The sequence below is a fragment of the Malania oleifera genome, chromosome 10 (assembly GCF_029873635.1).
Source record: "Malania oleifera isolate guangnan ecotype guangnan chromosome 10, ASM2987363v1, whole genome shotgun sequence".
Classification (NCBI taxonomy): Eukaryota; Viridiplantae; Streptophyta; class Magnoliopsida; order Santalales; family Ximeniaceae; genus Malania; species Malania oleifera.
The window spans coordinates 51,741,057-51,768,498 of NC_080426.1; the positions used below are offsets into that span (position 1 = coordinate 51,741,057).

Genomic DNA, 27,442 nt, shown 5'->3' on the forward strand with positions numbered 1-27,442 from the left:
TGAGTTTGTAAGGTTATTGTGGTCATTGGTATGTACTTGAAATATATTATAAATAGAGGGGGAGACCTATCATTTAGATTAGGTCTTTCAATTCACCAAATACTTAACACACATGTAGAACGCCTCTTTTGTTTCTCATTTTATTATCGGATTTAATCTTTCTTTCCTTTAAGGTTTAGAGTTTACCTATTATGGAAAAAGAAAGCGTGTTGGGTAAAATGGAGGAGTGCGTTAGGTGTGTTGTGTGATCATAGAATACCCTTACAATTAAAAGGAAAGTTCTATAATATGACTATTAAGGCCAGCTATCCTTTACGGTTGAAATTGTTGGGCAACTAGGAAACATCATGTACAAAACTTAAAAGTTGCTGAAATGCAAATGTTAAGGTGGATGAGTGGTTTAACATTAAAAGATAAAGTAAGAAAAGAGCATGTATGCAATAGTTTAGGCATAGCACTAGTCGAAAACAAGATAAGGGAGGGGCTGTTTAGATGGTTTGGGCATTTCAAACGTAGGCCTAGACAGCCTAGTAGAACACTTGTGAGGAGCGAGTTATTTATTGTTTCTGATATGAAAGAGGGGAAGGGGTAGACCTAAAATAACTTGGAATGAAGTAGTCAGGAAGGATTTAATAGCCGTTAATCTAATAAAGGAAAACGCTTTTGATAGGGAGAATTGGCAAAGAAGGATTCATGTAGCCGACCCCACCTAGTGGGACTTAAGGCTGCTTCTTGTTGTTTTAGGTAGGATTCTAGGAACTTGTAATGATAAAAAGATCATTGGCCACACCCGTATAAGAATACTTCAGTATAAAGAAACAAAGTTGATATTGTCAAATATATATTTTTTTGTTAGATATAATTGGGTAGTTAGGGTAGGCCTTATAAGGATACTTTAGTGTGAATGAATTTAAAAGGTATTTATTTATTTATTTAATCAAATACGATATTTGACTTTAGGTGCAGAAGCAGCCTAAAAGTATGGATATTTTAGTTAAACACAATTTCTTACATTTTTTACTGCGTTTTACTCTTGACGTAACAAATAGATTAGTTATTTCCTTGAATGAAACTTTCAAGCTACAGAATCTATTCATAGTTGCATAAAGGGTGAACTGGAGTGAGTGCTGGCGGAGGTGCAGGTAAGTTGAGAGATGTAGTAGAGTCAAAACTTAAAAGCATGTAGGAATCATCTACATAAATTATGCACAACATAGGCAAAAATATGTATAAAACTATAGAATACCAGCCAACATATATTGCTAACTCCAACATATATACCAAATTACCAACATATTTACGTAAAGATAATATTTGCACATAACAATGCCTAAGAAGTTTCAAAATTACATTCGATCACAGCAGGGGTTTTTAAGGGACTGTTCATTAATGGAACACTTGCTCTTAATTTTGTGCATGTGGATAATCTAACATAAATCTCATTGCACTTCCAGTCTTGAAATGATCTGATGCTTCAAGTAACCCAGCTGGTATTTCACATTGTTTTGCAGTAATAATTGAAGCAAGTCACGGCATGAGTACGTAATTTGGGGGTAGCAATTAAATTATATATTTCTGTGAACTAGTGTATTAACATAGATCACGGACGATGCAATGTTGGTCTTGCTAGGGGTTGAGCATTTGGTCGGTATGGGTTAATTTGGTTAATTAACTGAATAAACTGAAAATTCAGTTAAAAAGAATCTTGTTAACTAAACTGAACCAAACCGAAATTCCATATTAACCGAACCCAAAACCGACTGAACCGAATTTTGGTTAAATTGGTTAACCGATTTAATATTTTAATATATATAATATATATTTTAATATATAATACATATAAAAAATATATAAAATTTTAGTATATATAATATATAAAATTATTAATTATTAAGTTATATTTGGTTAATTCGGTTAACCAAACCAAGCGCCAAAAATCAAAATTTAATGAAAATTAAAACCGAACCGAGCAAATTTATTTGGTTAATTCAGTTAATCCGGTTTTGCCCAAATTATGCTCATCCTTAGGTCTTACTATCTTTTTTGTATCTGTACCTATTGAGTGCAGCATATAGGGTATCCTTGTAATTAAATATCACCTTTTCTAGCGTATAATATTTTTATAAGCCAAATCAATAATTTTATCTGGTTTCTAATAAGAGTTAACCCAAGCAGGAAGGATTTTCAAGGCTATGGAGAGGCACAAATGCCAGTTTAGCATTAGCTGTGCCAACTGTAAGTTCTTTTATTGACTAGAGACCTATATTTATGCTATTATACTTTTTTTTGTGCTTGATTTGTGGCATGTAGCGTAGGCTAGATATTTTCTTTTAAATATTTTCAAGATAAGAATGTTGTTGTTGGTTACTATTTCTTATGTCAACAGGTGGGGATCTACTTACCTTGCTATGACATTCTTCGCAACTTTATGGAAGAACTCACAGAACAAAATATTCTGAATTTGAGGTCATATGTCCCTTTAGTGGCAGGCTCAGTGGCACGCTCATTAGCTTGTATTACATGTTACCCTATTGAACTAGCAAGGACACGCATGCAGGTATTGAGTGTTGCACAACATTATTCTAGTTTTAACATTTATTTTATCCATAGTAACTGTGAATCGCTATGAATTTCTAACATGCTCTTGAGAATTTTTTTTTGGGTTTTGGGAGGGTGGGTGTTGCCACCCTGGGGAGGGGGGGATGGAGGATAGAAGAAGAAGAATTACCAAGAGGAAGGGGTGCTTTATTTTATGATTCTTAAACCTTGATACACATTGTTGGCCCCAACCTAATAGTTAAGCTTTTAGGTATAGTGGTAATCTAACATGTATTGGAGCAGGTTACCAGGAGGTCTTGGGTTCTAGTCTCGTTGCCCGTGTTTAAATAAAAAATTAATGTATTCCCTATAATGGGTGTTATTTATTGTATGTTTGTCTCCCCACATGCTGTTGAGCTGCATGTGTGGGGGAATTTTAAAGCTTGATACACATGGTTGGCTTACCAGGAGGTCTTGGGTTCTAGTCTTGCTGCCCGTGTTTAAATAAAAAATTAATATATTCCCTATAATGGGTGTTATTTATTGTGTGTTTGTCTCCCCACATGCTGTTAAGCTGCATGTGTGGGGGAATTTTAAAACTTGATACACATGGTTGGCTCACAACCTAATAGCTTAAGTTTTTAAGTTAAGCGATAATCTAACAATGATAATTTAGGGGATGTGAGGCGAGGTGGTTGGGTAATATTGGTTTATCGCACCGCACCCAAGAGGGGGGGTTTGAATTTGGTGTTTAAAAAGTTTTCTCGAATGATTAACCTGAAACAATTATTAAGTGTGGATACAAATAAATAATCACCTAAACAATCACACAAACACAAGAATGCCAAGATTTATAGTCGATCAACTTGGGTCCTGGTCTACATTCATTCCCCAAAGTAACCTATTGGGGATCTCCACCATATCAAATAACATCACAACAAATCATGCAAATTGCACACAAAGAAACCTCATCCAATTTTCCCAGTTACACAACCCAAATTGGCAACACAACCAGCAGGAACCTTTGTGTATTCAACCCAATCAGGCTATTCTAGCCACCCATCCATGGCAGAAAGCAGAAAATCGACCCATTCCACAAATGGGTAAATGAAATCACAAGTCAAGCCAAAACGTAATTTCAAATTGGACTAATTGTCCACAGATCACTTGATCCGATCCTGGCACAAGGCATATGAAGGAGCAATAATATAATTATGAACACATATCTATTAGCTTTTTACTAGGTCAACTCAAAGGATGAGTTCTTAGAAGAGCACTCAGCTGACTAGTGAAAGTATGAAACTTTTAAGCCTATTAGAAGAGAATTCAAAATAATATTTAAAAAGAAAACAAAATGTCTTCTCAAAATAACATACAATAGCTTCAAGCTTTAATAGCCTTGAGCACAGTAAGCCTCTTGGAAAAAATCATGCTTCTAGACAATCTATGTCTAATATGTTGTCTAATGATAACTTGAGTGCTCTCTATAGAATTCTCAGTATGTTCATGTATTCTTTCTCTTCACCATACCAACTTCAAGACAATTCCACCACTTATATGGATGAGGCTCCATAGTTATCTTGCTTGTAAATCACCCTACAGAGCCAATGATTATAGGCTCATTAAGGATTTCAAAATCAATTGTAATAATTGAAATAAATTAAGGAAGACTGCAATGAAATCGTGCGGCCCAAGCTTGAAAGAATATGTTTGCCTTAATTTGATCAAGAATCTTAATTTAAGGAGGTTTTAATTATGATACCTTGTTAGGAAGATAATAAACCTGTTGAAATCTTTAAAGTCAAGCACATTCAAATTATTTTCCAAAAAGGAGTGTAAGACGCAATCTAGTTTCAAATTTGTAATTAAAGCATCAAGAATTCAAAGTTCAAATTACAGCCAATCAAGAGATGTATGTAAGATATTTCCGGTGTAATAAAGTCAGCCCATAAGTCTAATTTATTTCAAAATCTTGTTGGATTTTAGAAATATAAAAGGAGATTTAAAGATGAAGTCTGCTTCCCAGCTCAAATTCGAATATTAACTGAAGTCCACACTTGGAATGAAATTAGTAACAACTAATCTACATTAGTGTGAGATAATCCTGCACTAGATGAGTTGTAACTTGTGAGAAATGTTCATAAAGAAAATATACGTACACAAATAACAGCATGTAATCAAAATACAAACATGCAGAAGATGTCTAATTAGTTGTCTTATAATGAATCTAGAAAATTGTCTAATAGTCAGTACACAACATGCAAAGTCGACACAGTATTGCTTAAGAGATAATTGAAGATATATATCAAATCATTATTTCGAAAATCATCAAAACTCAAACTAGATGAAATATATTGAAATTAAACAAACAAGCACATATAGCTAATATTTCAACAGGGACACATGTGAGGAAGAAGAGGTGCAAGTGGTTATGAATGGTTTGAATTTGGATCAGGCTTGTAAACCAGATCCATTTGAGTGGTATTATCAGCATCCACCCCCCCCCCCCCCCTCCCCCCCCAAAAAAAAAAATCCCTAATTTCTTTTGCTGCTGAATCAATGCTCCCTTCCCTTGCTTGATTTTCAAAATCAACCAGTTTAGACCTTGGTGTTATGCCATTGGTCATATTTGTTGTTAACAAACACACGCGTCTGTACCTATGATTGGCCCGCTCCTCTTTGATACATAGCATAAATTCAAGGTATTAATTTTTTAATTCTATAGTTGAGGGACATTGATATGGTGACTGTAGTTCTATAGGTGCCTCTATTGATAGTCTTTTCTAAAACAAAATCTAGTCTAGCCTCTGTTAATGGTTATTTAGTTATTTAGTGTTATTATTAATTGTTAGAGTTTGCTTTGTAATAAGTGTAAGTTAGTAAGGGTATTATGGTCATTCCTATTGTACTTGACATATTATAAATAGTGAGAGAGGCCTATCATTGAGTTTAGGTCTTCCATTTTACCCAATTATTCAACATGGTATCAGAGCATGATTCTGAAACCTAAACCCTAAGTGTTACCACCACCATCAAACCGAAGCCTAAAACCCAAAATCTGCTGCATGTCTATCATCATAGAAGATTTTTAGGCAGTACTATAACCCTAGAAAACAGCCAGCAGCAGCAGAAATTCAGAGGATTTTTCTGGGTGACACTGCCAGTTCGAGAACATCAAATCCACTATAGATTTGTCAAAACCAATACCATAGTCACCCACAGAAACTGCCGATCTCCCCCACCCAAAACTGAAATCCCACCTCCAGGCAGTGTCTCATGCGCCCTCATGCACTGGACGAAGGCTGCCAGGGCCGACCCCACGTGCTGGTGTATGAAGCCACTTTCAGGCATGATTTTGGCCTGAAATGATCCAGCAGTGATCCAATCTCTCTATTAACATGTTTTTGGAGTTTTTCGTGATATTTTTTTTCCAAAAGATCTCACCTCTTTTTTATTGCTCAAGTGCAGCACCAAGGATGGTTGTTTGATGCTTTGTGAAGCAGTTTATCAGTGGTTATTGAGTTTATTGGGTCTGAAACAGTGGGATTTGCTGTGTTTTTTAATTCAATGATCTAATTCCTTCTATATATCAAAATATCAAGCTGTTGGACACGTGTTTTGCTCAAAGATCCAATCTTTGTTTAACCATGCACTTGTGGCAATTTGTCAGTTGTTGTTCGGTGTTTGTAACAGTTATTCTTGACTTTCTTGGAGCAGTGACAGTGCTCATAAGCTCTTTATCTATTTATATATTTATTTTTTATTTTTGTGAGGCTGTGGCAGTGTTATATAAGGTGGTGATTTCTCCATGGCAGTTTCAGTGGTTCACTTCTCCAATTGTTTCAGTGCTATTAGTTGCTTTCTTGGGGCTGTGTCTGAGTTTCTTGGTGCTGTGGAAGTCTTGTACTGATTTATTTGTGACTTTTTCATGGTTGATCACCTTGTTCATTGTTGTTTAGATTGTTCCAAAAATTAATCTTATGGTCATTGGTCTGATTTTGTGAATGTTGGGATGGAGTTTGCAAATCCCAAAAGTATGGTTCCTCCACTTGTTTGAGTGAACCTCGTACTGTGACTATATCAGAGGAGGAATTCAAGGTGTCTGCAGTATCAGTCATCTCAACAAGCATCTTCTCACATTGCGTCTTTTGCCCAGAAAGATAATCCTACAGTCTGTATGTCATTTGGTATCCTTCCTACCAGTCCTTGGGTTATTGATTCTGCTGCCACTGACCATATAATAGGTGCAACCAACTTCTTCTGATCTCTAGTATCCTAGAAATCCACCTCAAGTTGCCCTTGCTGATGGGTGCACTATTGCTTTAAGGGGATAGGAACACTAAATCCTACTTCTTCCATCTCTCTTTCTTTTGCTTTATGCATTCCTAAATCTCCTTTCAATCTCATGCTTACAAAGTCACTAAATTGTTTTGTCACATTCTTTCCTAATTCTGTGGTATTCAGGGTTTGAAGGCGAGAAAGACAATTAGCACAGAACGTGAGGCTTGTGGACTTTACTATTTTGAGTTGTCTTCTCCACCCATTGCTTGCACAGTCGTAGCTACACCACTTCAAATCCATTGTTGCCTTGGTCATCCGTCCTTGGACAAGTAGAAACTGTTAGTTCCTACATTGTGTTCTATGTCTAATCTTGAGTGCGAGTCTTGTCAATTGGGCAAGCATCATCGTGTTCCCTTTTCTTCCTAGGTCGACAAACATGTGGTTAGTCCTTTCATGCTAGTCCATTTTGATATTTGGGGTCCTAGTCGTGTCACATCAAAATGGGATTTTTGTACTTTGTTATATATGTATGACTACTTTAGGATGACTTGGTTATATTTAATGAAAGATTGTTTTGGGTTGTTTGATATCTTTTGTGCCTTTTGTTCCCAAATAAGGACTGAATTTGATATGATAGTCAAGATACTTCGTAGTGATAATGCTAAGGAGTACTTCAGCACCCAATTCAGTACTTATATGACTAGCTCTGGTATGATCCATTAGTCCTCTTGTGCCTACACTCCACAACAAAATGAGGTTGCAGAGCAGAAAAGTAGACATATTTTTGAAGTCACTCGTACCCTATCGTATCAAATGAATGTCCCCAAATTTTTTTGGAGTGATGCTGTGCTCACAGCTTATTCCCTCATCAATAAAATGCCATCCTTTGTCCTTGGCGGTAAAATACCATATTCAATTATCTTCCCTAAGGCTCCTTTATTCTTCCTTCCTCCTCGTATATTCGGTTGTGTGTCCTTTGTCCATTAGTTAACTCTAGGAATGGATAAGTTGGATCCACGTGCTTTCAAATGTATTTTTTTGGGCTATTCCTATACTAAAAAAGGATATTGATGTTATAGTCTTACTTTACATCGATTTTTTGTCTCTACTGATGTCACCTTCTTTGAGTCTACACCATATTACTCTGATTCCTTGAGTTCTGTTGACCTTAATGGGTCTCTTCCTCAGCCTTGCCTTCCAGATCCAAACCTAGTTTCTGTGCCCAATCCTCCTACATCTTCATCTAGTTTGAGTCCTTATCGTCGCTTGGATCATCCCAATTTGCAAGTATACACATGACGACTCAAGGGGGAAGTTCCTCCTCCAGCTTCTACTATTGTGCCTCTAGTTCCCTTGTCGGATGATCTTATTTTCTATGATGTTGATCCTACTATAGTTGTTCGAAAAGGTAAACGCACTTGTACCCAACATTTGATCTCTAATTTTTTTTTTTTTTATGATTTCTTGTCACCCTTTTATTATTGTTTTGTTTGTACTTTGTCCTCCATTGCTTTTCCAAAATCTATTTTTGAAGCCCTATCCCATTCTGGGTAGAGGGCAGCAATGGTTGAAGAGATGCGTGCACTACATGATAATGTTACTTGGGATTTGGTACCTCTTCCTCCTGATAAGTCTGTGGTTGGTTGTTGTTGGATGTACACTGTGAAAGTCAATCTTGATCATTTTGTGGCTCGTTTGAAGCCCTGCCTTCTTGCTAAGGGGTATATAATCAGGTGTATGGTTTGCATTATTCTGACACATTCTCTATGGTTGCTAAACTTGCCTCAGTTTGTTTGTTCATTTCTTTAGCCACCACCTGTCATTGGCCTCTACATCAGTTTGATGTGGAGAATGCTTTCCTACATGATGATATTTATGAGGAGGTATATATGGACCAACCACTTGGGTTTGTTGTTTAGGGGGACTTAGGCTTAGTAATTTGACTTAATAAATCATTGTATGGATTAAAACAATCTCCATGGGAATGGTTTGGCCATTTTAGTGTTGTAGTACTTGAGTTTGGCCTTCATCAGTGTGCAGATCACACTGTTTTTATCGCCATACTCCATTTGGCAGGATTTTGCTTATTGCGTATGTGGATGACATTGTGATCACTAGTGATCATGATTGAGGCAACCAAGACCTAAAGCTTTTTTTATGGAGTAAGTTTCAGACCAAAGACTTGGGACCATTGAAGTACTTCTTGGGTGTAGAAGCATCGAGATCTCGTATAGGAGCTATATTGTCACAGTGAAAGCATGTTCTTGATCTTTTAGATGAGATGGGGCTGTTGGGATTCAAACCTGTTGATACACCCATGGATCCCAATAGTAAGTGCCTGATATGGGTGATTGGTTGCCCAACTCAGGTTGGTGTAGGGGACTTGTTGGAAAGTGGCCTTATCCTACAGTCACCCGACCAGATATATCCTTCACAACAAGTGTTGTGAGTCAGTTTCTCGATTCCCTGAGAACAAGTCACTAGGATGTAGTAAGTTGCATTTTGAGATATCTCAAGGGTGCACCAAGGAGAGGTCTCTTATAGGGATATATGTATGTAGATTGCGTATTGTATCTTTGTTGGTGGAAATTTGGTGTCTTGGAAAAGTAAGAACAAACTGTGGTGGCAAGGTTGAGTGTTGAGTCAAAACACAGGGCTATGGCTCATACTACATGTGAATTTGTTTGGCTGAAACACATGTTGAAAGAACTAGGTTTTCCACATTCTTAGCCTATGGAGTTGATGTGTGATAATCGAGCTGCTATTCATATTGCCTCTAATCTCGTCTTCCATGAGCGGACTAAGCATATTGAAGTTGATTGCCATTTTATTCAAGAGAAACTTGAACAAAAGCTCATTACAATCACTTATGTGAAGTTCGAGTTTCGGCTTGCTGATTTGTTCACTAAAGCCTTGGGAGGTGCTCGTGTGAAATTCATTTGTAACAAGCTAGGAGCATATGATATGCTCTAACTTGAGGGGGAGTGTTAATGGTTATTTAGTTATTTAGCATTATTATTAATTGTTAGAGTTTGGTTTGTAATAAGTGTAAGTTAGTGAGGGTATTATGGTCATTCCAATTGTACTTGACATATATTATAAATAAAGGGAGAGACCTATCATTGAGTTTAGGTCTTCCATTTTACCCAATTATTCAACAGCCTCAAAGCAGCCAAAAGCCTAGTATTACAATTACTAACTCTTCTAATACCCAAAGGAGCTAGAACCCTGCCTCTTACAACAAAAGAACATTACTAACAAGAGAATCTACATCAACATTCTCACCTTCATGAAGCTTAAACTTGCTAGCCCTTCAAATATGGTAAACCACAGGGACCAAACAAGTTTACAGATCAAGAAAAAGGACCTGCTGGAACTAATAGAAAGAATTGGGATCAATTTAGCTTTCCATGATAAATAATTCTTGATTATGTTGCAATAAGAAAAACTGCGGAAGTGTTTCCATGGATTACCATAGAAAACTAGCAGCTAAAAAACAAGTGATCTCTAGTCTCAACTTCTTCATGACAGAAAACACAATTAGAAGAATCCCTCAACCCCACTTCGCAAGTTTTTCGGAACTATCTTACAAGGAACAGCCAGCCAAGAGATAAAGGCATGTTTAGAAACATTCTTCTTAACCAAATTGCATTCACCTAGGGAACCAATGGAGCTTTAACTCTCAAATGATTCTAGGCTGACTTGAGAAGAAAAAATCCTAGAAGAATCAGCTTCCCAAAACATTCTGTCAACATTCATTCACATTTGGAACAAATTCAATTGGAATCTTGAACAGAAGTCAACAAAAACAGGAGATGAAGAAGCTGACCAAGCCCAAGAATTATTATCCACCACAATATCAGCAACATTTGCATTACTAGGAAGACCAAATACTTGCACAACTTGAGAAGCGGCAGGGTGCCAGTTATGTAAAAGAGAGGAATGTCTTCTTTCAATTACCGATGTAATGTTCTATACAGGGGAAAACTTCATCTTTTGTTCTTAAGATTTTTCCCCAAGTCCATGTGCATTTTCTAGAGTCTTGAATGACCAAAAAGTTTTTCCCTTTGCATGAATGAGTCCTAGTAACACATTAAAAATCCTTAGAAGCATAACTATTTAAAATCATTATAAAGATGGAAGCTTTGTTCCGCTAATCCATCATTTTAAAATCAAGACCCCTTTAATCATAAGGCTTGCATAAATCTGACCCTTTTACTTTATATCCACTTAAATTTCAATAATTGCCGTTCCAACAAAAAAACCTCAAATCTTTGCACCAGGTCAATCACAACTGATTGAGGAAGAGCTAGAGGAGAAAGCCAGGGCTATTTTATATTGTAAAGAACATAATTAGTTGAAAAAAGACAGTAATGTATTGGAGGATGAATTCTTCTAGAAATTCTCTCAGGGAGCTGTCCACAATGATCTTTAGAAGTCCTCTTAGTGATAAAAGGCAAGCCCAAGTACATAACAGGTAAATGCCCTTTAGAAATTCCAAGAATTTGAAAAATTTCTTGCTTAGAAGCTAAATCAAGATGAAAACCTAAAAAAAAAATCAAGACTTTGGTGTATTTTTCTTTAGCATAAAAAGCTTATAAATGATATTGACGCTGTATTTGGGAGCATGGATTTCAGGCCTTGGATTTGGACAAATTTCAATACAATTTTATATTACATCTTTATCCAAATCCAATGCAAATCGAAATCCAAGGCCTCTTCAAACTAAGGGTGATAACATTTTTAATATAGATAGCAGATTTAGAACTTCAATAAGCAAAATTAGAAGATCATCAATGAAGCTTAGAATGAAACTTTAGATCACCATGACGAGTAGCCCTTTGAAGAAGCTTGTTAGAACTTCCATTGCCATAACAAATGGATTGGGAAAAATAAGGTCTCCATTTCTGAGACCATTCCCCCTTTAAGATAACCTTCCAAAGAGTCATTCAAAGAGCTGAAAAATAAGGTAGAGCTGCACTTTTTAAGCTGATTCTGGAGGGTTCCTTGTTGCAAGTTTTTGGGGTGACAGTTGACATTCCCTTCTTGGTAGATGTGCAATTGAGTCAAACTAAGCTGAACTTTAACATGTTCTGGTTTGGCTTGTTAATAACAAGCTTCAAAATCAAGCTTGAGCTTGTCTTGTTAGTTTTTTTGATAGAAAAAAAGAACATCATTAATAGATTAAGAATGTATAACCAGGAGCCTGGCTTGTTAATTAAATGAGCCAAGCTCAGTCATGTTCATGCTTAGCTCGTTTAGTAAATGAGCCTAAATGAAGTTTAATTATGTTCATATTTTCAACATTTATCACTATCATATGAGTCCTTATCGGTTATGCATTGGAATGTCTCCTATGAGCGACATGCTACACATATACTACCTAAGCGTAGTGAAAAGTAAGGGTGTGATGTCAAACATGTGAGTGTTGCTATACAATTCTAGAAGTTGGCGTGTAAAGAAGTTAGTTTGGGAGACGAGGGTTAGATTAGCAACTTGGAATACAAGGATACTTACAAGTAAAAGCATGTAGATAGTTGACACGATGATTAGAAGAAAAATTAGCATAATATGACTTTAAGAAACTAAGTGGGCAGGGTAGAAAGCTAGAGAAATTGAGAATTCAGGGCTTAAACTTTGGTACACTAGAAAAGAAAAACATAAGAATTGGGTAGGAATCATTGGAAAGTGTAGACAAAGATAAAAAAAAGCTAGTGTTTAAAAGAATTGGGGATAGAATCATAAAATTCAAGATGGTCTTACGTCAAGAGATAATAAATGTCATTAGTGCTTATGCTTCCCAAATTGGCCTATTAAAATGACCTTAAAATATAATTTTGAGAAGATATGGGTAGTATAATAAAAAGTATATCAGGGGGTGGAGAAAATATTTATATGAACTGACCCAAAGGAACACATTGGAAGGACAATAAAGGTGATGAGAGGATACATGGAGGATATGGATATGGAGATAAAAATGAGTCTAAAGATATGATCTTAGACTTCATCATGTAATATGACCTTATTATAATAACTACATGCTTTAAGAAGAGAGAAGAACATTTAAAACCCTCAAGAGTGGACAAAATAAAAGTTAAATAGATTTTTTCCTAACTAGGAGGATAGACTATTTAGCATGTAAAGATTGTAAAGTTATCACAGGTAAAAGCTTAACTACACAACGTATAGCTTTAGTGTTGAATATATGTATTAAAAAATAGAAGAGAAAGAGTAACATACATCAATACAAGAGAGCTAGGTGGTGGAATCTAAAGGGAGAAAAAATATAATAAAATTATAAGATGATCAAAGAGAGTGATTGGATAATGGATAGCGTGGCCAAAAGATTGGAAAGCATTCAAAGAAGATTCCTTTGAGGGAATGCCGACAAGGTCTTTAAATATTGTCTTGTTAGATGGGGAGTTGTCAAACAGCCCATGCAGAAGGGGAGGTTTAGGCCTTAGATCCCTTCTCACCTTAAGATCCTCTTGGGGAAGTGGCTTTGGAGATTCATGATCGAGAAGGGGAATTTCAGGGGAGATTCATTGCCAATAAATATGGCCTCTATAACAATTTCTGGATCTGGAAAGAAGTGAAAGAACCCTATGACACATTCACATAGATGCCTGGAGTTTGGAGATACATTAGGAGAGGATGGAGTAACTTCTTCCCTCTTGTTTTCTTTTTGGTGGGAAATTGGAGGATGTGTACTATTGGCATGACATCTGGTGTGGCGAATGAAGATACAAAATGCCCCTCTATTTTGCAAGCTAGCTTGCAACAAGATGCCCATATTAGCTAGCACGTTGAGTTCTCCAATCAGGGGTTGATCTGAAACATTCCTTTGATTAGGAACATTGGGTTGGGATTCAAGCAAATAAGGTTAAAAGGAAGTCCCTTTCTCACTTTGCCTTTGGTTTTTTTCGGACTGTCAAAGGGGAAATGAACTAAAGAGCTTTTGAGGGAACACCTTTCTTTGTGCAGATTGTGAAAGATTATTGGTTAGCTATGATTTATAAGTGGCACAACAAGATGATTGGGAGGGATATCTATGTAACTCTTGATTTTCTTAACACCTTATAGTGACAGTTGTATTTTTTTCATTTTCTTTACTGTACTTGGGTCGCATTCCTTGGATGCCTTTCTCCATTTTAATGAATTGTCCCTTTGCTGATTAAAAAAAAAAATTAAGAAAATAGTAAAAGAGATTGGTGAATCTAGAGGAAAGTTCTTGGCTAGTAAATAAAATTGGTGGTGAAATAAGATGTTTAAAAATCCATAAGGACAAAAAGAATTTGGTATAAAACATGGCAAAAATATTGAAACATGGAAAACTTCAAAAAATGTAGAGGCAAGAAAATATGCTAAAAAGATCATTAATGAAGCTAAATATAGAGTATATAATAATTATATTATAGACTAGATGCAAAAAAAGGTGAAAGAGACATAGTTAAACTTGCTAGAGGTAGAGAAAGAATTATGGAAAGAAGTTTTAGAATCTAGATGTTTTAGGATAAATAGAAATAAGGCAAAATATATGAAATGTAATTTCAGTGTATGAGGAGCATTGGAGAATATATCAAACTTCATGGTCAAGAAATTAATAGCGCTACTACTTTTCGATATCTTGGATCTATTACGTAAGCTAAAGGAGAAATTGAAAAAGATGTTTAACATAGAGTTAAAGCATGTTGGGTAAAATGGAGAAGTGTTTTGGGCATTGGAGCGTGTTGTGTGATCGTAGAATAACCTTACAATTAAAAGGAATGTTTTATAGGATGGTTATAAGACTAGCTATGCTATATGGATCAAAATGCTGAGCAACTAAGAAACAACATTTTCAAAAAGTAAAAGTTGCCAAAATGAAAATGCTGATGTGGATGAGTGGTGTAACATTGAAAGATAAATTAAAGAAAGAACATATTCGTGGTTGGTTAGGTTTAGCACTGTAGAAAATAAGATAAAGGAGGGACAAGCCCATATTTGGAACATCTTAAAAAATAAGTGATTATCATGAAAAGTAGTTAAATTAAGTACTTGTGTCAATAAGTAGTGTATGGTTTACACTTACATGAGTAATTATTTGAAAAAGTAATTTTCCAAACTATTCTTTTTTAGGAAAATAATATTTTTTGAAATATATATATATATATTTCTGAAAAAGTACTTATTAGGAAAAAGTAATTTTAATGAGTAATCCTTGACTATTTTTAGATAAGTAATTTTTCTAGAAAAGTACTTTTTTATAAGTGGTTCCAAATGATACCTATGTTTCGGGCACTTACAACGTTGGCCAAATAGTGCACCAATGAGGAGGAGTGAGTTGTTAGTGGCAGTAGAATGGGTAGGGTATACCTTAACTAACTTGAAATAAGATAGCAAGTAAAGATTTAGTAGCTCTTAAGTTGAAAATACTTTAAAAATAAATGAGCCACTTAATGAGTCAACTTACTAGTTTTGAGAATATATACAAACAAGTTTGTGAGTTGATCAAGGTAACTTGCAAGCTCCTACTAAACAAGCCTACTTTTGAGCTTGCAAACGATTCGGCTTGTGAGCTAGTTAAACAAGCGAGGTTGTGAAATAGTTAAACAAGCCAACTTGCGAATTTGGTGAGTCAAGTATGATCTAGCTCGAGCTTGGCTTGTTTAGATGACAGCTTCCAAATCTAAGTTGTGCCTCATTTATCTTATGCCTCATTTATCTTAGTGAATGAGTTTGAAGGAGCCAAGCATTAAGTAACTGGCACAACTTTGCGCATTTGTAGCTTTGCCTCTTGGGAGTGGAGAAATATTTCAACCCAGCCAAGGTCTTAAATTTCAATTTCTACTAAAATTTTGAGGCTTCAAAAATATGGAAATTTTGTATGTCAATGTCAATTTTGATTTAGATTTTAAAATATAATGGAAATTAGCAGCAAAATTTAGAATTCTTTAATGAAACTTTAGAAACTATTAAGAGGTATCATAATGCATGATTTAGAACTAAAATATTATAAACAAAATAAATCAAGGACAACTAGTGTATAAGGTGTGATAAATGTAATATAATAATCATGGTAAAAATATTCAATTAGTATAAATTAAATTCATAAATTAATTAAGTATTATTTTATATATACACATAAATAGTCAAATAAAATGTTGTAATAGTCATTGTGGTCTGCCCCTTCCCCGGACCCCGCATACGCAGAAGCTTTGTGCACTAGGGGCCTTTTTTTATTTTCATTTTTTATAATTCACATTCTTCTTGTAATAATCTTTAGTTTTGCTATAGAAGAAGATAAATTAGGAGAGAAATTCCAATCTTCATTTTGAATCTTAAATTTGTATTTCGAGGAAATTTCATTCTTTACCTAAAATTTCAACAATTTTTTCTGAAATTTCAACATGTAAGAGGAAACAACCTCTTTGCATAAAAGCAGGAGTAAGGCTACGTACATTGTGGTAGATTTCGGATGATTTGTGGAGATTCTTATGGAAATTCTATAAAAAGGAAATTGATTGCCATTTTGGTTAAGGTGGTGGAAAGCGGAAATTTGGACAGAAATTTCAACAATTTTGCGAAAAATTTAAGGTCATGATCCGAGCTCATTTCTTTGTAGATTAGCTAGGACTTTTGTTTGGAGCCATTCCCATACAACACCAATTGATGCTGCAAGATTTGGCATATCAATCAATTCTAAATTGAACTCTGTGGGTCCTATGAAGACAACTTGCCAAACAAAAATGGCTGAAACGTATTCAACAATGATCCTTCAATCCTTATTTTGGAGTTTAAAGGGCCGTTTGGTATCATTGTCAAAAATTATCAAAATGAAAACTAAACAGAAGCAAAAACTAAAAGTCGAAAACGAGCAATCTATTTGGTTAATATTTCTTAAACTAAAACAAATTTAAAACTTGATTTAAAAAATGCCTTTTTTTTTCTTCTTTGAACTAAAATAAGAATTAAAAATATAATTAAAGTAATTGAAAAAATATAAATTTAAAGATATTGTAATAAAAATAGAACATTAATATAATTATTTTACTTAATTATTATATTTCAATAAACTCATTGTTTAGTGCTACAAGACCAATGTTATTGTACATAGCACTTGAAAATTTGTACATATATATTTTAGATGAATTTAATTATTTTTTAAAAAGAATTTTAGAAAATTTTAGATTTTTATTTTTTAATTATGTTTTAAATTCAATTTTATTTTAATTTAAAAAAATTATATATAAAATGAATGATCTAATCCACAAAACTTAAACCTCTATATTAAAGTATGACAATAGGTTGCCAAAACAATTGAAAATTATAAATTTTGGTTTTTAATTTTTTTTTCAAGAACAAATAAAAGAAATAGAAAACTGGCAGCATAAACAAATGCTTCATCATAATTTTTTTTTTAATGGTGCAAAAATAGAAACAAGAAATGTATAAACATGGAGAAATTTGAAAAGTATATAGTTATAAGAAATGATGCAAGAAAGGCCATTAGTGAAGCTAAACATAGAGCTTGTGGCAATTTATATGCTAGATTAGATACAAAATAAGGAGAAAGAGACATTTAAACTTGTTAGAGCTAAAGAAAGAAAGAGCAAGGATTTAAGTACTATAAAATATATAAAAAATAAATATGATAGTGTCTTGGTTGAAGAAAAAGACATAAAAGAGAGATGGTGAAGCTACTTTAATAAGTTGTTTAATGAAAACCAAATAAGAAGGCTTAAACTTAGAAGTGACAAATGAGGAAAAAGCTAAAAATTTGAGATTTTTTTGCTAAATTTCAGTCAATGAAGTTAAGATTGCATTAAACATTAAAAGATAAATTAAGGAATGAAAATATTTTTGAGGTAGGCATAGCACCTGTAGAAGACAAGATAAGGGAGGGGCGGCTTAGATGGTTTGAACATCTACAATAAGTTGTCTAGTTGACGTGGAGATGTTAACGCTTTAGTCGAATTTACAACCCTTGTGGTGGTTGTAATTATTACTTATTGTTATAGACGTGTACATTCAGCTGGCATATTCTCATTTAGGTGGCAGGGCTATATGATCTTGACTGACCTTTTGTTGGTCAGTTATCACTTCAGTTGGCAGCTCCTTTTTGGGTTCTTTTATCTTGGATTTTCATCAGGTGTGCTAGGCATTTAAATATATGACACCAAGATTTTTAGTTAAAATTCAATAATATGAATTGAGTTTTCAGCATGTTTTTTAAAGCCTGGAATGGGACCATCTCAGTAAAGCCACTGGTTGGTCAGACTGGTCAAACAAGTGGGTCAAACGGGTGGTTGAACTGGTGATGTGTATGTGTGCGTGTGACAAGGATACTTGTCATAATTACCTATTAGTCAATTAGAACCATAAAAATTAATATTAACACCTAGGATAATTGGTGTGCTGTTTTCTCTTATTCTCTATTATATTCGTGAAACTTATTACTATTATTAGAAAATATACAAATATTAAATGGTGAGGGGAATTTTTTTTTTTTTTTGATTCGATTTTAAATTCACAAAAGAATAAACAAGTTAATGGTTCGACTAGTTTGTATCTGTCTATAAATGTATGATGGTGTATATACATAACTCGTTCAATTGTAATATCAAACTCTTTGATGATTGTAGTGGCAAAGCGCTTTCCCTTCAGCTTGGGGGATCCTCAGGGCAGCACTCTCATCCATTTTTTAAATTTTTTTGTAAGGGATTGGGTCAACCCAGCCGGTTCACCAGATCCACCTGAGTTGCCTGGTTTTGACTATGCTGAGATCCCAGTTTCTCTACCATAACTGCACTGGCAAACTGACCGGTTCCAGTCTGACCAGCCAGTCCTGTCCGGGTTACAAAACCATGGTTATGATTTATTCGGGTTTATCCCTTGTGTGTAATGGCATAGGTCCTGCATCAGTATATAGATATTCTGATACTGCACATTTTATCTTGCTGACTGCCTGACTGGGCAATCAATGACAAAATGCGCCCCACACTCCTACGCAAACTGCATCTTCCCATTTTGCCTTTTAACATGACTTCCAGTTTCACAATAATATGAAAATTGAGAACATAAGTCTTATAAAAATATGTTAAATGCGCCATTGACTCAATTTGGAGATTTACATACTAGAGAGATCATATAATTTAATATATATTGATGCATCTATATGCTCTGTATAGTTGTGTTTGGACCCCTATGCTCTTCTTTAATGAATTGGTTCGCTTACTTTAGAAAAAAAAAAAGGAGAAATAAAAAGCTGAATCATCTAAAGTACCTATAGTTTAGGCAGTGATGTAGATTTTCTTGTGCTCGAAACTTTTTTTGATAAAAAAAGAAGCTATATTAGATAGAAAGAAGGGAAGATACAATGTACGAGCCCACCAAATAAAAACAAGAAAACCCCTTGAGGAAAAGAAAAAAAGGAAAAAAAGTGAAAAAACAAAAACAAAGAACACTACTCAACCCCCTAACAAATAACACTACACAATGTTCACCACTGAAACCCCTTTCCATGATAATTTACCGAGCTCTTCAATTTAGCTAATTCCCTTTGTCCCTTCAATTTTCGACTTTGCCGCCATCCATGTTGTGAATTCCGGTGTTATCACAAGAGGGGGGTGAATTGGGTATTTTTAAAATTAAATCTTTCAAGTTCTAATTTTGAAAAACTATCAGTTACAAACTTGCAAGCCACTTAACAACTAGCTTAATGTTTCACAATTAATCAATTTAATGTTTGTCTTTATCAAGCATACAATTTTACCCAATTACTCACAAACTTACCAAATGTTCAACTCATACACAATAAGTAGATAATTTAAATGCAAGCGGAAATTAAAAAGAGTTAAGGGAAGAGAGAAGACAAACATGATTTTTACGAGGTTCGGCCCACCGTAGCCTACGTCCTTGCCTTGAGAAACCCACCCAAGGATTCCACTAAAAATCCGCTCCTTTAACTGGGATGGAGCTTCCCTTACAATCTGCTACTTACAAGAGACGTAACTTTCTCCTCAACCCTGGTTCACGGCCCGAACCGTGAATACAATATAAGGATTACAATTTTTGCAAAAGTCAAAATACTTCTAACCAAGCTAGTGAGTACAATAGAAATTCTAGTACATACTCATATGATAAAACATGAAGCTCAATATGTATGTAACGATAAGATCGTTATATGAGTAATGTGATGCTTCCCAAATTTAATTTTTTTAATTAATATCTCCCAAAAAAAAAAATTTCTTATAAATAAAAACTTTGGTGATCTTACGGTTTGATTTCAATTCACTTTATGCAAGAATAACAAATAAGATCTTAAAAAAAATAATCTTGAATAAGTTGCAAATCTAAGTTCTTGCTATCAAATAACTTGTAAGATTAAACCTTTGAATAAAGATATGCTTTTGGATATTACAAAGATTTAAAAACAATAGTTTTTCAAGTACTTTTTGCACCAATAATATAAAACTCTTTGTATGAAGATGTAACTTTGAATATCACAAGGATTCAATCTTTAGACTGCTATTCCCAAAAGATTTTTTTAAATAAATAATTATGAGAAAATAGGTGTCTTGCTTCCAAGAATATTTTTATATAAACAACTAATGGAGAAGAATATCGTTTGATAACAGATTGAATACTCAATGAAAGATTTTTCCAAACCTCAAGATCAAACCTGGATTAGCAGAAGTTGTGTGTGTATTTGCTTGAATCTTAATGATGAGAATGCCTAGAAAAATGTGTATTCTTTAAAATGCAAGCAAAGATTCTTAGTAGTAGGATTCAAGGCTCTCCGAATGTAGGCAAAAAGTTCAAGGCTCTCAATAATATGCATAAAGTGTTCTTCTAGGGTTTAGAGATTATTTTTATAAGTGTTCTCGGCCCTAGATTAAGTTCTGGCTGTTGGATCAATTAGATCAAGTAATTTCCATGCGTATCCTTGCTGAGAGTACGTTCGTCGACGAGTGTACAACACTCTTTCATCGACGAGGCCATGAGTTCGTTGAGGAGAGCACTGTTTGAACTTTTTGGGCTCTCGGTATTTTTTCATCGACGAGAGAAAATTGTTCATCGCTGAGTGGCCTTCATGCGTTCATCGATGAGGCCATGGGGTTCGTCGATGAGGCCTCTAAAATTTGCCTCTAAAAATTCATTCAACCTAGAACTAATGTAAATGAATCTTTCATGAAATGCATGAGTCCTAAGGTCTGTCTAGGGTATATTTGAGTTTCGAATTATATCATATGACATATGTAAACACATTCAATTCTAAATACCCATTCCCATTGAAGATCTTGAACTTGAAGTTTGCTTCTTCATCCTTTTATTCTTCTAGTTCCATGGATTGAGTCAAGTGATATGTACTTTAGATTCTTCGTTGCTTCCATGTCAAGCTTACCATTTGTGCATTCTAAATCATGATCCTATTCACAAACTCATTTGCATAGGTTAAATACCAAGTGATTTGTCATTATCTAAACAGGATTGGACTCATGAAGTCAACAATCTTTCCCTTTTTGATGATGACAAATACACGAGCAAAAATGGGTTACGCTTAACAAGGCTCCCTCTAAGATAATGCATAATTTAGAATTTAGTAATATAGCAATATAGTTAACCAATATAGCAATATAGTTTACACACAATGAAGTTCATACACATTGTAGAATATGCAATATTTTTGAAATATTTTTGCTAATATATAGTTTTATATACTTCTCCACCTTTATTTCAAAATAAAAAAAAAAAACATTTTTGCTTACTAACTTAACTCTCCCCCTTTGGACATCAACAAAAAGGTATATAAAAAATTGTTCTGACATAATTATATCTCATCTTTGCAATCAAAATACATTTCAACCTTTATGTTTCAAAATTGTACTGCGGAATATATCTCCCTGTGTTACTCAACTTACTTTTCCCCCTTTCTAATGTATATCTGTGTTGTTGAATCAAATTTCAATGTGAACATACACAGTATTTCAATTTACATAGACATGGATAAGCAAATCAGTCCATTAGAGTCCAAAAGTTTATGTGAGCACCAACATGTGTCATGTATTCATAAAAAGTAAAATTTTTTTTTGCCAAATGTGAAAATTTTAACCAAATATTAATTTTAATGTAAGTTGCTCCCCCTTAATTATGTAGTCTAATGTAACTCTAGGCAACTTCTCGACTATGTATAAGACCTAATTCATGTCTAATTTGGATAAACCTATTCTTCGGAAGTGGTTTCGTGAATATGTCTGTCCATTGTTCATCTGTGCATATAAACTCAAGTGTCACATCTCCTTTTTACACATGATCACGAAGAAAATGATGTCTAATTTTTAAGTGTTTAGTTCGTGAATATGGTATAGGATTCTTTAAGATGTTTATTGCACTCATATTGTCGCATTTTATAGGAACTGTGTCATAGTGTAATCCAAAATCCATCAGTTGTTGTTTCATGTAAAGTGTTTGAGCACAACAACTTCCAGCTGCTATACATTCTACCTCGGCTGTGGAAAGAGCAATTAGATTTTGCTTCTTTGAAAACCAAGATACTGAAGAATATCCTAAGAAGTGACATGTGCCGCTCGTACTTTTCCTATCCACTTTACTACCGGCAAAATCAGCATTCGAATAGCTAATAATCTCAAAGGAAGTATACTTAGGATACCACAATCCAAGTTCAATGATTCCAATCAGGTGCAGCCTGAAATCTTGCACATAAACATACGCTAAACAATATGTTAGGCCTGCTGGCAGTCAGATATAGTAAGCTACCAATCATCCCACAATAGAGCTTAACATCTACTTGTATACCTTGTTCGTCTTTGTCTAATTTTAAAGAAAAACTCATAGGTGTTCCTAGAATTTTATCATCTTCCATATTAAACCTTTTGAGCAAGTCTAATATACTTCGATTGATTTATAAAGATTCCCTGTTTTGCTTGTTTGATCTGAAGTCCTAGGAAGAAGTTAAGTTCTCCCATCATGCTTATCTCAAATTCGTTTTGCATACACCTTGCAAACTCATTGCACAATTCTTCATTTATTGCTCCAAATATAATATCATCTACGTGTATTTGTACTAGGAGCAAATTTTCATTTTTAGCTTTTATGATGAGTGTCGTGTCAATCTTTCCTCTAGTAAATCCATTTTCTAGTAGAAAACTATTTAGCCTTTCATACCAAGCTCTAGGAGCTTACTTTAAACCATACAAGACTTTAGTTAGTCTATAAACGTGATTTGGATGCTTATGGTTTTCAAAACCTGGGGGTTACTACATATACTTCTTCACTTATGTAGCCATTTAAAAATGCTCTTTTGACATCCATTTGATACAGTTTGAAATCTTTAAAAGCAGCATAAGCTAACAACATTCGAATGGCTTCCATTCTAACTACAGGTGCAAAGGTTTCTTCAAAATCTATTCCTTCCTCCTGGTTATATCCCTGAGCTGCTAGTCTTGCCTTATTTCTAACAACTATTCCATGTTCATCTTTCTTGTTCTTATATATCCATTTTGTTCCAATAACTGTCTTATCCTCAGGTCTAGGAACTAATGTCCAGACTTTATTTCTCTCAAATTGGTTTAATTCTTCTTGCATAGATATTACCCATGATTCATCCTCAATTGCTTCACTCACATTCTTAGGTTCTTCTTGTGATAAGAAAGCAAAATGACTAGTCATATTTCTAAGTGAGGATCGTGTAGTTACTCCACGAGATGGTTCTCCTATAATTTGATCTATAGGATGATTTTTTATGTACTTCCATTCTCTAGGTAGTTCATTAATCTCTTTTTCTGCTTGATTATCTTCAGAAGATGTTTCCTTAACTTCAGTGTTCTTATCTGGATTATTTTCAATAGACAATTTTTCAAATTCCTTATTAATCTCAATTTCATCCTCTTTGATCTTTTGAGCAAATGGATTGCAGCCAAAGACATGGAAATATGAGATGTTTGGTCTATGGCCATTCCATAATTCATAAGGAGACCATCTCAGGACTCTATTTAGAACATAACAGGCGGTGTTCACTGCCTCAGCCCAGAAGTACTTAGGTAGTTTATGTTTGTTAAGCATAATTCTGGCCATTTCTTGTATAGACCTATTCTTTCTTTCAACTACACCATTCCGTTGTGGTGTTCTAGGCGCTGAAAAATTATGAGATATTCCTAATGAATCACAGTGTTCTTCCATACCTTGATTTTTAAATTCTCTATCCCTATCACTTCGGATTTTTGTGATTGTGTATCCCTTTTCATTTTGAATTTTCTTGCACAGTTTAATGAATTGTTCACATGCTTCATCTTTGTGACCTAAAAATAGTACCTATGTAAATCTAGAATAATCATCAACGATAACAAATGCGTATGATTTTCCTCCTAAACTCTGAATTGGGTTTGGACCAAATAAATCTAAGTGTAGCTTTTGAAGTGACCTAGTAGTAGAGATTACTTTCTTCTTCTTAAAACTAAATCTTGTTTGTTTTCCTAATTGACATGCATCACAGATTTTGTCTTTAACGAATTTTGTCTTAGGCAATTTTAATTAAGTCTCCCTTGACTAGTTTAGATATTAAGTCCATGTTTGTGTGTCCTAGTCTTCCATGCCAAATCCAACTAATCTCATTCATAGTAGAAAAACATGTCACACGTTGAGAAGTTATTATCAAAGCTGGTAGTATATACATTTTCATGACGGTTAGCAATAAATAGAATTTTGTTATCAGTTTTATACTCAAACAATGCATTTGGCATGTTCAAAGGATACTCTATAACCTTCATCACACAGTTGACTTATACTTAATAAGTTATGTTTTAAGCCATCAACTAGTAAAACATTATCTATAATAAGTGATCGATTGTTACCAACTTTACCTACACCTATGATCCTTCCTTTTGCATTGTCCCCGAAAGTGACAAATCCTCCGTCCTTTGGTGTGATAGATGCGAATTTAGCTTTATCCCCAGTCATATGTCGTGAACATCCGTTGTCCATATACCATCTATCTTTTGAGGAGGATGATCTCAAGCACACGTGCAATAGACATTTAAGTAACTGTTTTTGGTACCCATTTTTTTCTTGGGTCCATGGTGGTTAGTGCTTGAATCTCCTTTAACTCTCCATTCCTTTTTCATTTTAACATCTTGTTCTTAAAAGGGCAATCAAATTTTATATGACCTATCCTTTTACATTTAAAGCATGTAGTATATTTATAAGAGTCTTTTGATGGAGCATAAGCTTTTGATTCTCTTACAAAGTAACCCATGTAAAGATGTTTTCGTTTCAAATTTTCTTTTCCATTAAAACCAAGTCCTTCTTTATCTAGGGAATTTTGTTGTGCCCCAAGAAGTCTTTCAAAATTACTTTGGCCCTCTGTGAATTTATGAATAATTTTAGAATGTCTTTCAAATTTCTTTCCAATTCCTCAATTTCTAAATCCTTTCCTTTTATCACAAATGCATGGGACTCATTCTGTTTTTCAATCAGCTTTGAGAGCTTTTTTACTTTGCATTTCAAATCAGAAATTTTCTTAGTTTTTTTCTCAAGCATTTTAAGAGTGTACAAATATTCTTGTTGCAATTCATTGTAAGAAAGCATGCTATTTTCATTTTCAGAATCACTGGAATAATAAGAAGATGTTGAGAAAGATGATTGTACCTTAAGGTCATCATGTGCCATTAGACACAGATTGGCTACTAGATCATCACTGGACTCAGTGTTTGAATTGCTTGTTTGTGTGTCCCAACTGACTTTTAGAGCCTTCTTCTTTTTCTTGGAGGCTTTTATTAGTTTGGGACATTCAGGCTTGATGTGTCCAACCTCTCTGTAATTGTAGCAAGTTGGCGGATCTTCCTTCTATTTCCTCTTGCTTGACTCTCCTCTTTCTAATTTCGAGTTTCGGAATTTTCTGTTAGACTTCTTATTCTTCTTCATGAACTTTTCGAACTTCTTTGTTAGCAAGGCCATGTCATCTTCTGATTCTGAGTTACTTCCTTCACTAGAGCTGCTAGATGATGCCTTAAGAGCTGTAACTCTCTTTACTTTATTCTGCTCATTTTTTCCTCTCATTTATTGCTAGCTCATACGCGATGAGTGAACCGATCAGTTCATCAACTGACATCTCTTTCAGATTCCTTCCTTCGGCTATAGTAGTAGCTTTAGCTTCCCAAACTGGCAGTATTCCCCTAAGGATTTTCCTGATCAACTCATAAGTAGGGTAAGATTTACCAAGAGCATTTAATGAATTCGTGATGTGTGTGAATCTAGTGTACATGGATTGAATAGACTCATCAGTAGTCATTTTAAATGCCTTATATTCACTAGTAAGCATATCTATCCTACTGTCTTTTTATTCCTTAATGCCTTCATATGTTACTTCTAATTTTTCCCATATCTCTTTAGTAGTTTTACAGGTCTTCACCCTATTAAACTCATTAACGTCTAGTGCACAGTATAGAAGGTTGATAGCAGTAGTATTTATTTGAACATATTTCCAATCATCATCAGTATACTCATCTTCAGTCTTAGGTACATTTACTTTATCAACTACTTTCATAGGAGCATGATTTTCCTTAAGAAACTATTCTCCACATTTTCCAATCAACATTTAACAGATATATACTCATCATTCGTTTTCAGTAGGTGTAATTTACCCCGCAAAAAAATGGTGGTCTAGTGGATGAGTGTCCCTCACCGAATGGGGTTAACACCGATGTGTGCCATTGTGATCTTTTACAAAAATAACAATTAAGTTTATGTAATCTGCCCTTGATACCAAATGTGAATTCCGGTGTTATCCCAAGAGGGGGGATGAATTGGGTATTTTTAAAATTAAATCCTTCAAGTTCTAATTTTGAAAAACTATCAATTACAAACTTGCAAGCCACTTAACAGCTAGCTTAATGTTTCACAATTAATCAATTTAATGTATGTCTTTATCAAGCATACAATTTTACTTAATTACTCACAAACTTATCAAATGTTCAACTCATACACAATAAGCAGATAATTTAAATGCAAGCGGAAATTAAAAAGATTTAAGGGAAGAGAGAAGGCAAACACGATTTTTACGAGGTTTGGCCTACCCCAGCCTACGTCCTCGCCTTGAGCAACCCACTCAAGGATTCCACTAAAAATCTGCTCCTTTAACTAGGACCGAGCTTCCCTTACAATCTGCTGCGTACAAGAGGCGTAGCTTCCTCCTCAACCCCAGTTCACAGCTCAAACCGTGAATACAATATAAAGATTTCAATTTTTGCAAAACTCAAAATGCTTCTAACCAAACTAGTGAGTACAATAGAAATTCTAGTACATATTCGTATGATAAAACATAAAGCTCAATATGTATATAATGATATGATCGTTATATGAGTAATGTGATGCTTCCCAAATTTAATTTTTTTAATTAATATCTCCCAAAAAAAATAATTTCTTATAAATAAAAAATTTGGAGATCTTAGGGTTTGATTTCAACTCACTTTATGCAAGAATAACAAATAAGATCTTAAAAAAAATAATCTTGAATAATATGCAGATCTAAGTTCTTGCTATCAAATAACTTGTAAGATTAAACCTTTGAATAAAGATATGTTTTTGGATATTACAAAGATTTAAAAACAATAGTGTTTCAAGTACA

The 27,442-nt window shown here is 34.4% G+C and overlaps 1 protein-coding gene across 2 annotated transcripts in view; it reads left to right on the top strand.

Annotated features, from left to right (window-relative positions):
• The window catches only part of LOC131165993 (mitochondrial carrier protein MTM1-like), a 93,482-nt gene that overhangs the window by 43,241 nt on the left and 22,799 nt on the right, over positions 1-27,442 (top strand). For both annotated transcript variants that reach the window (XM_058124198.1, XM_058124200.1), the window contains 2 exons: positions 2,176-2,235; positions 2,387-2,557. In XM_058124198.1, the coding sequence (XP_057980181.1) occupies positions 2,176-2,235; positions 2,387-2,557 (231 nt within the window). The remainder of the gene's footprint in view (positions 1-2,175; positions 2,236-2,386; positions 2,558-27,442) is intronic.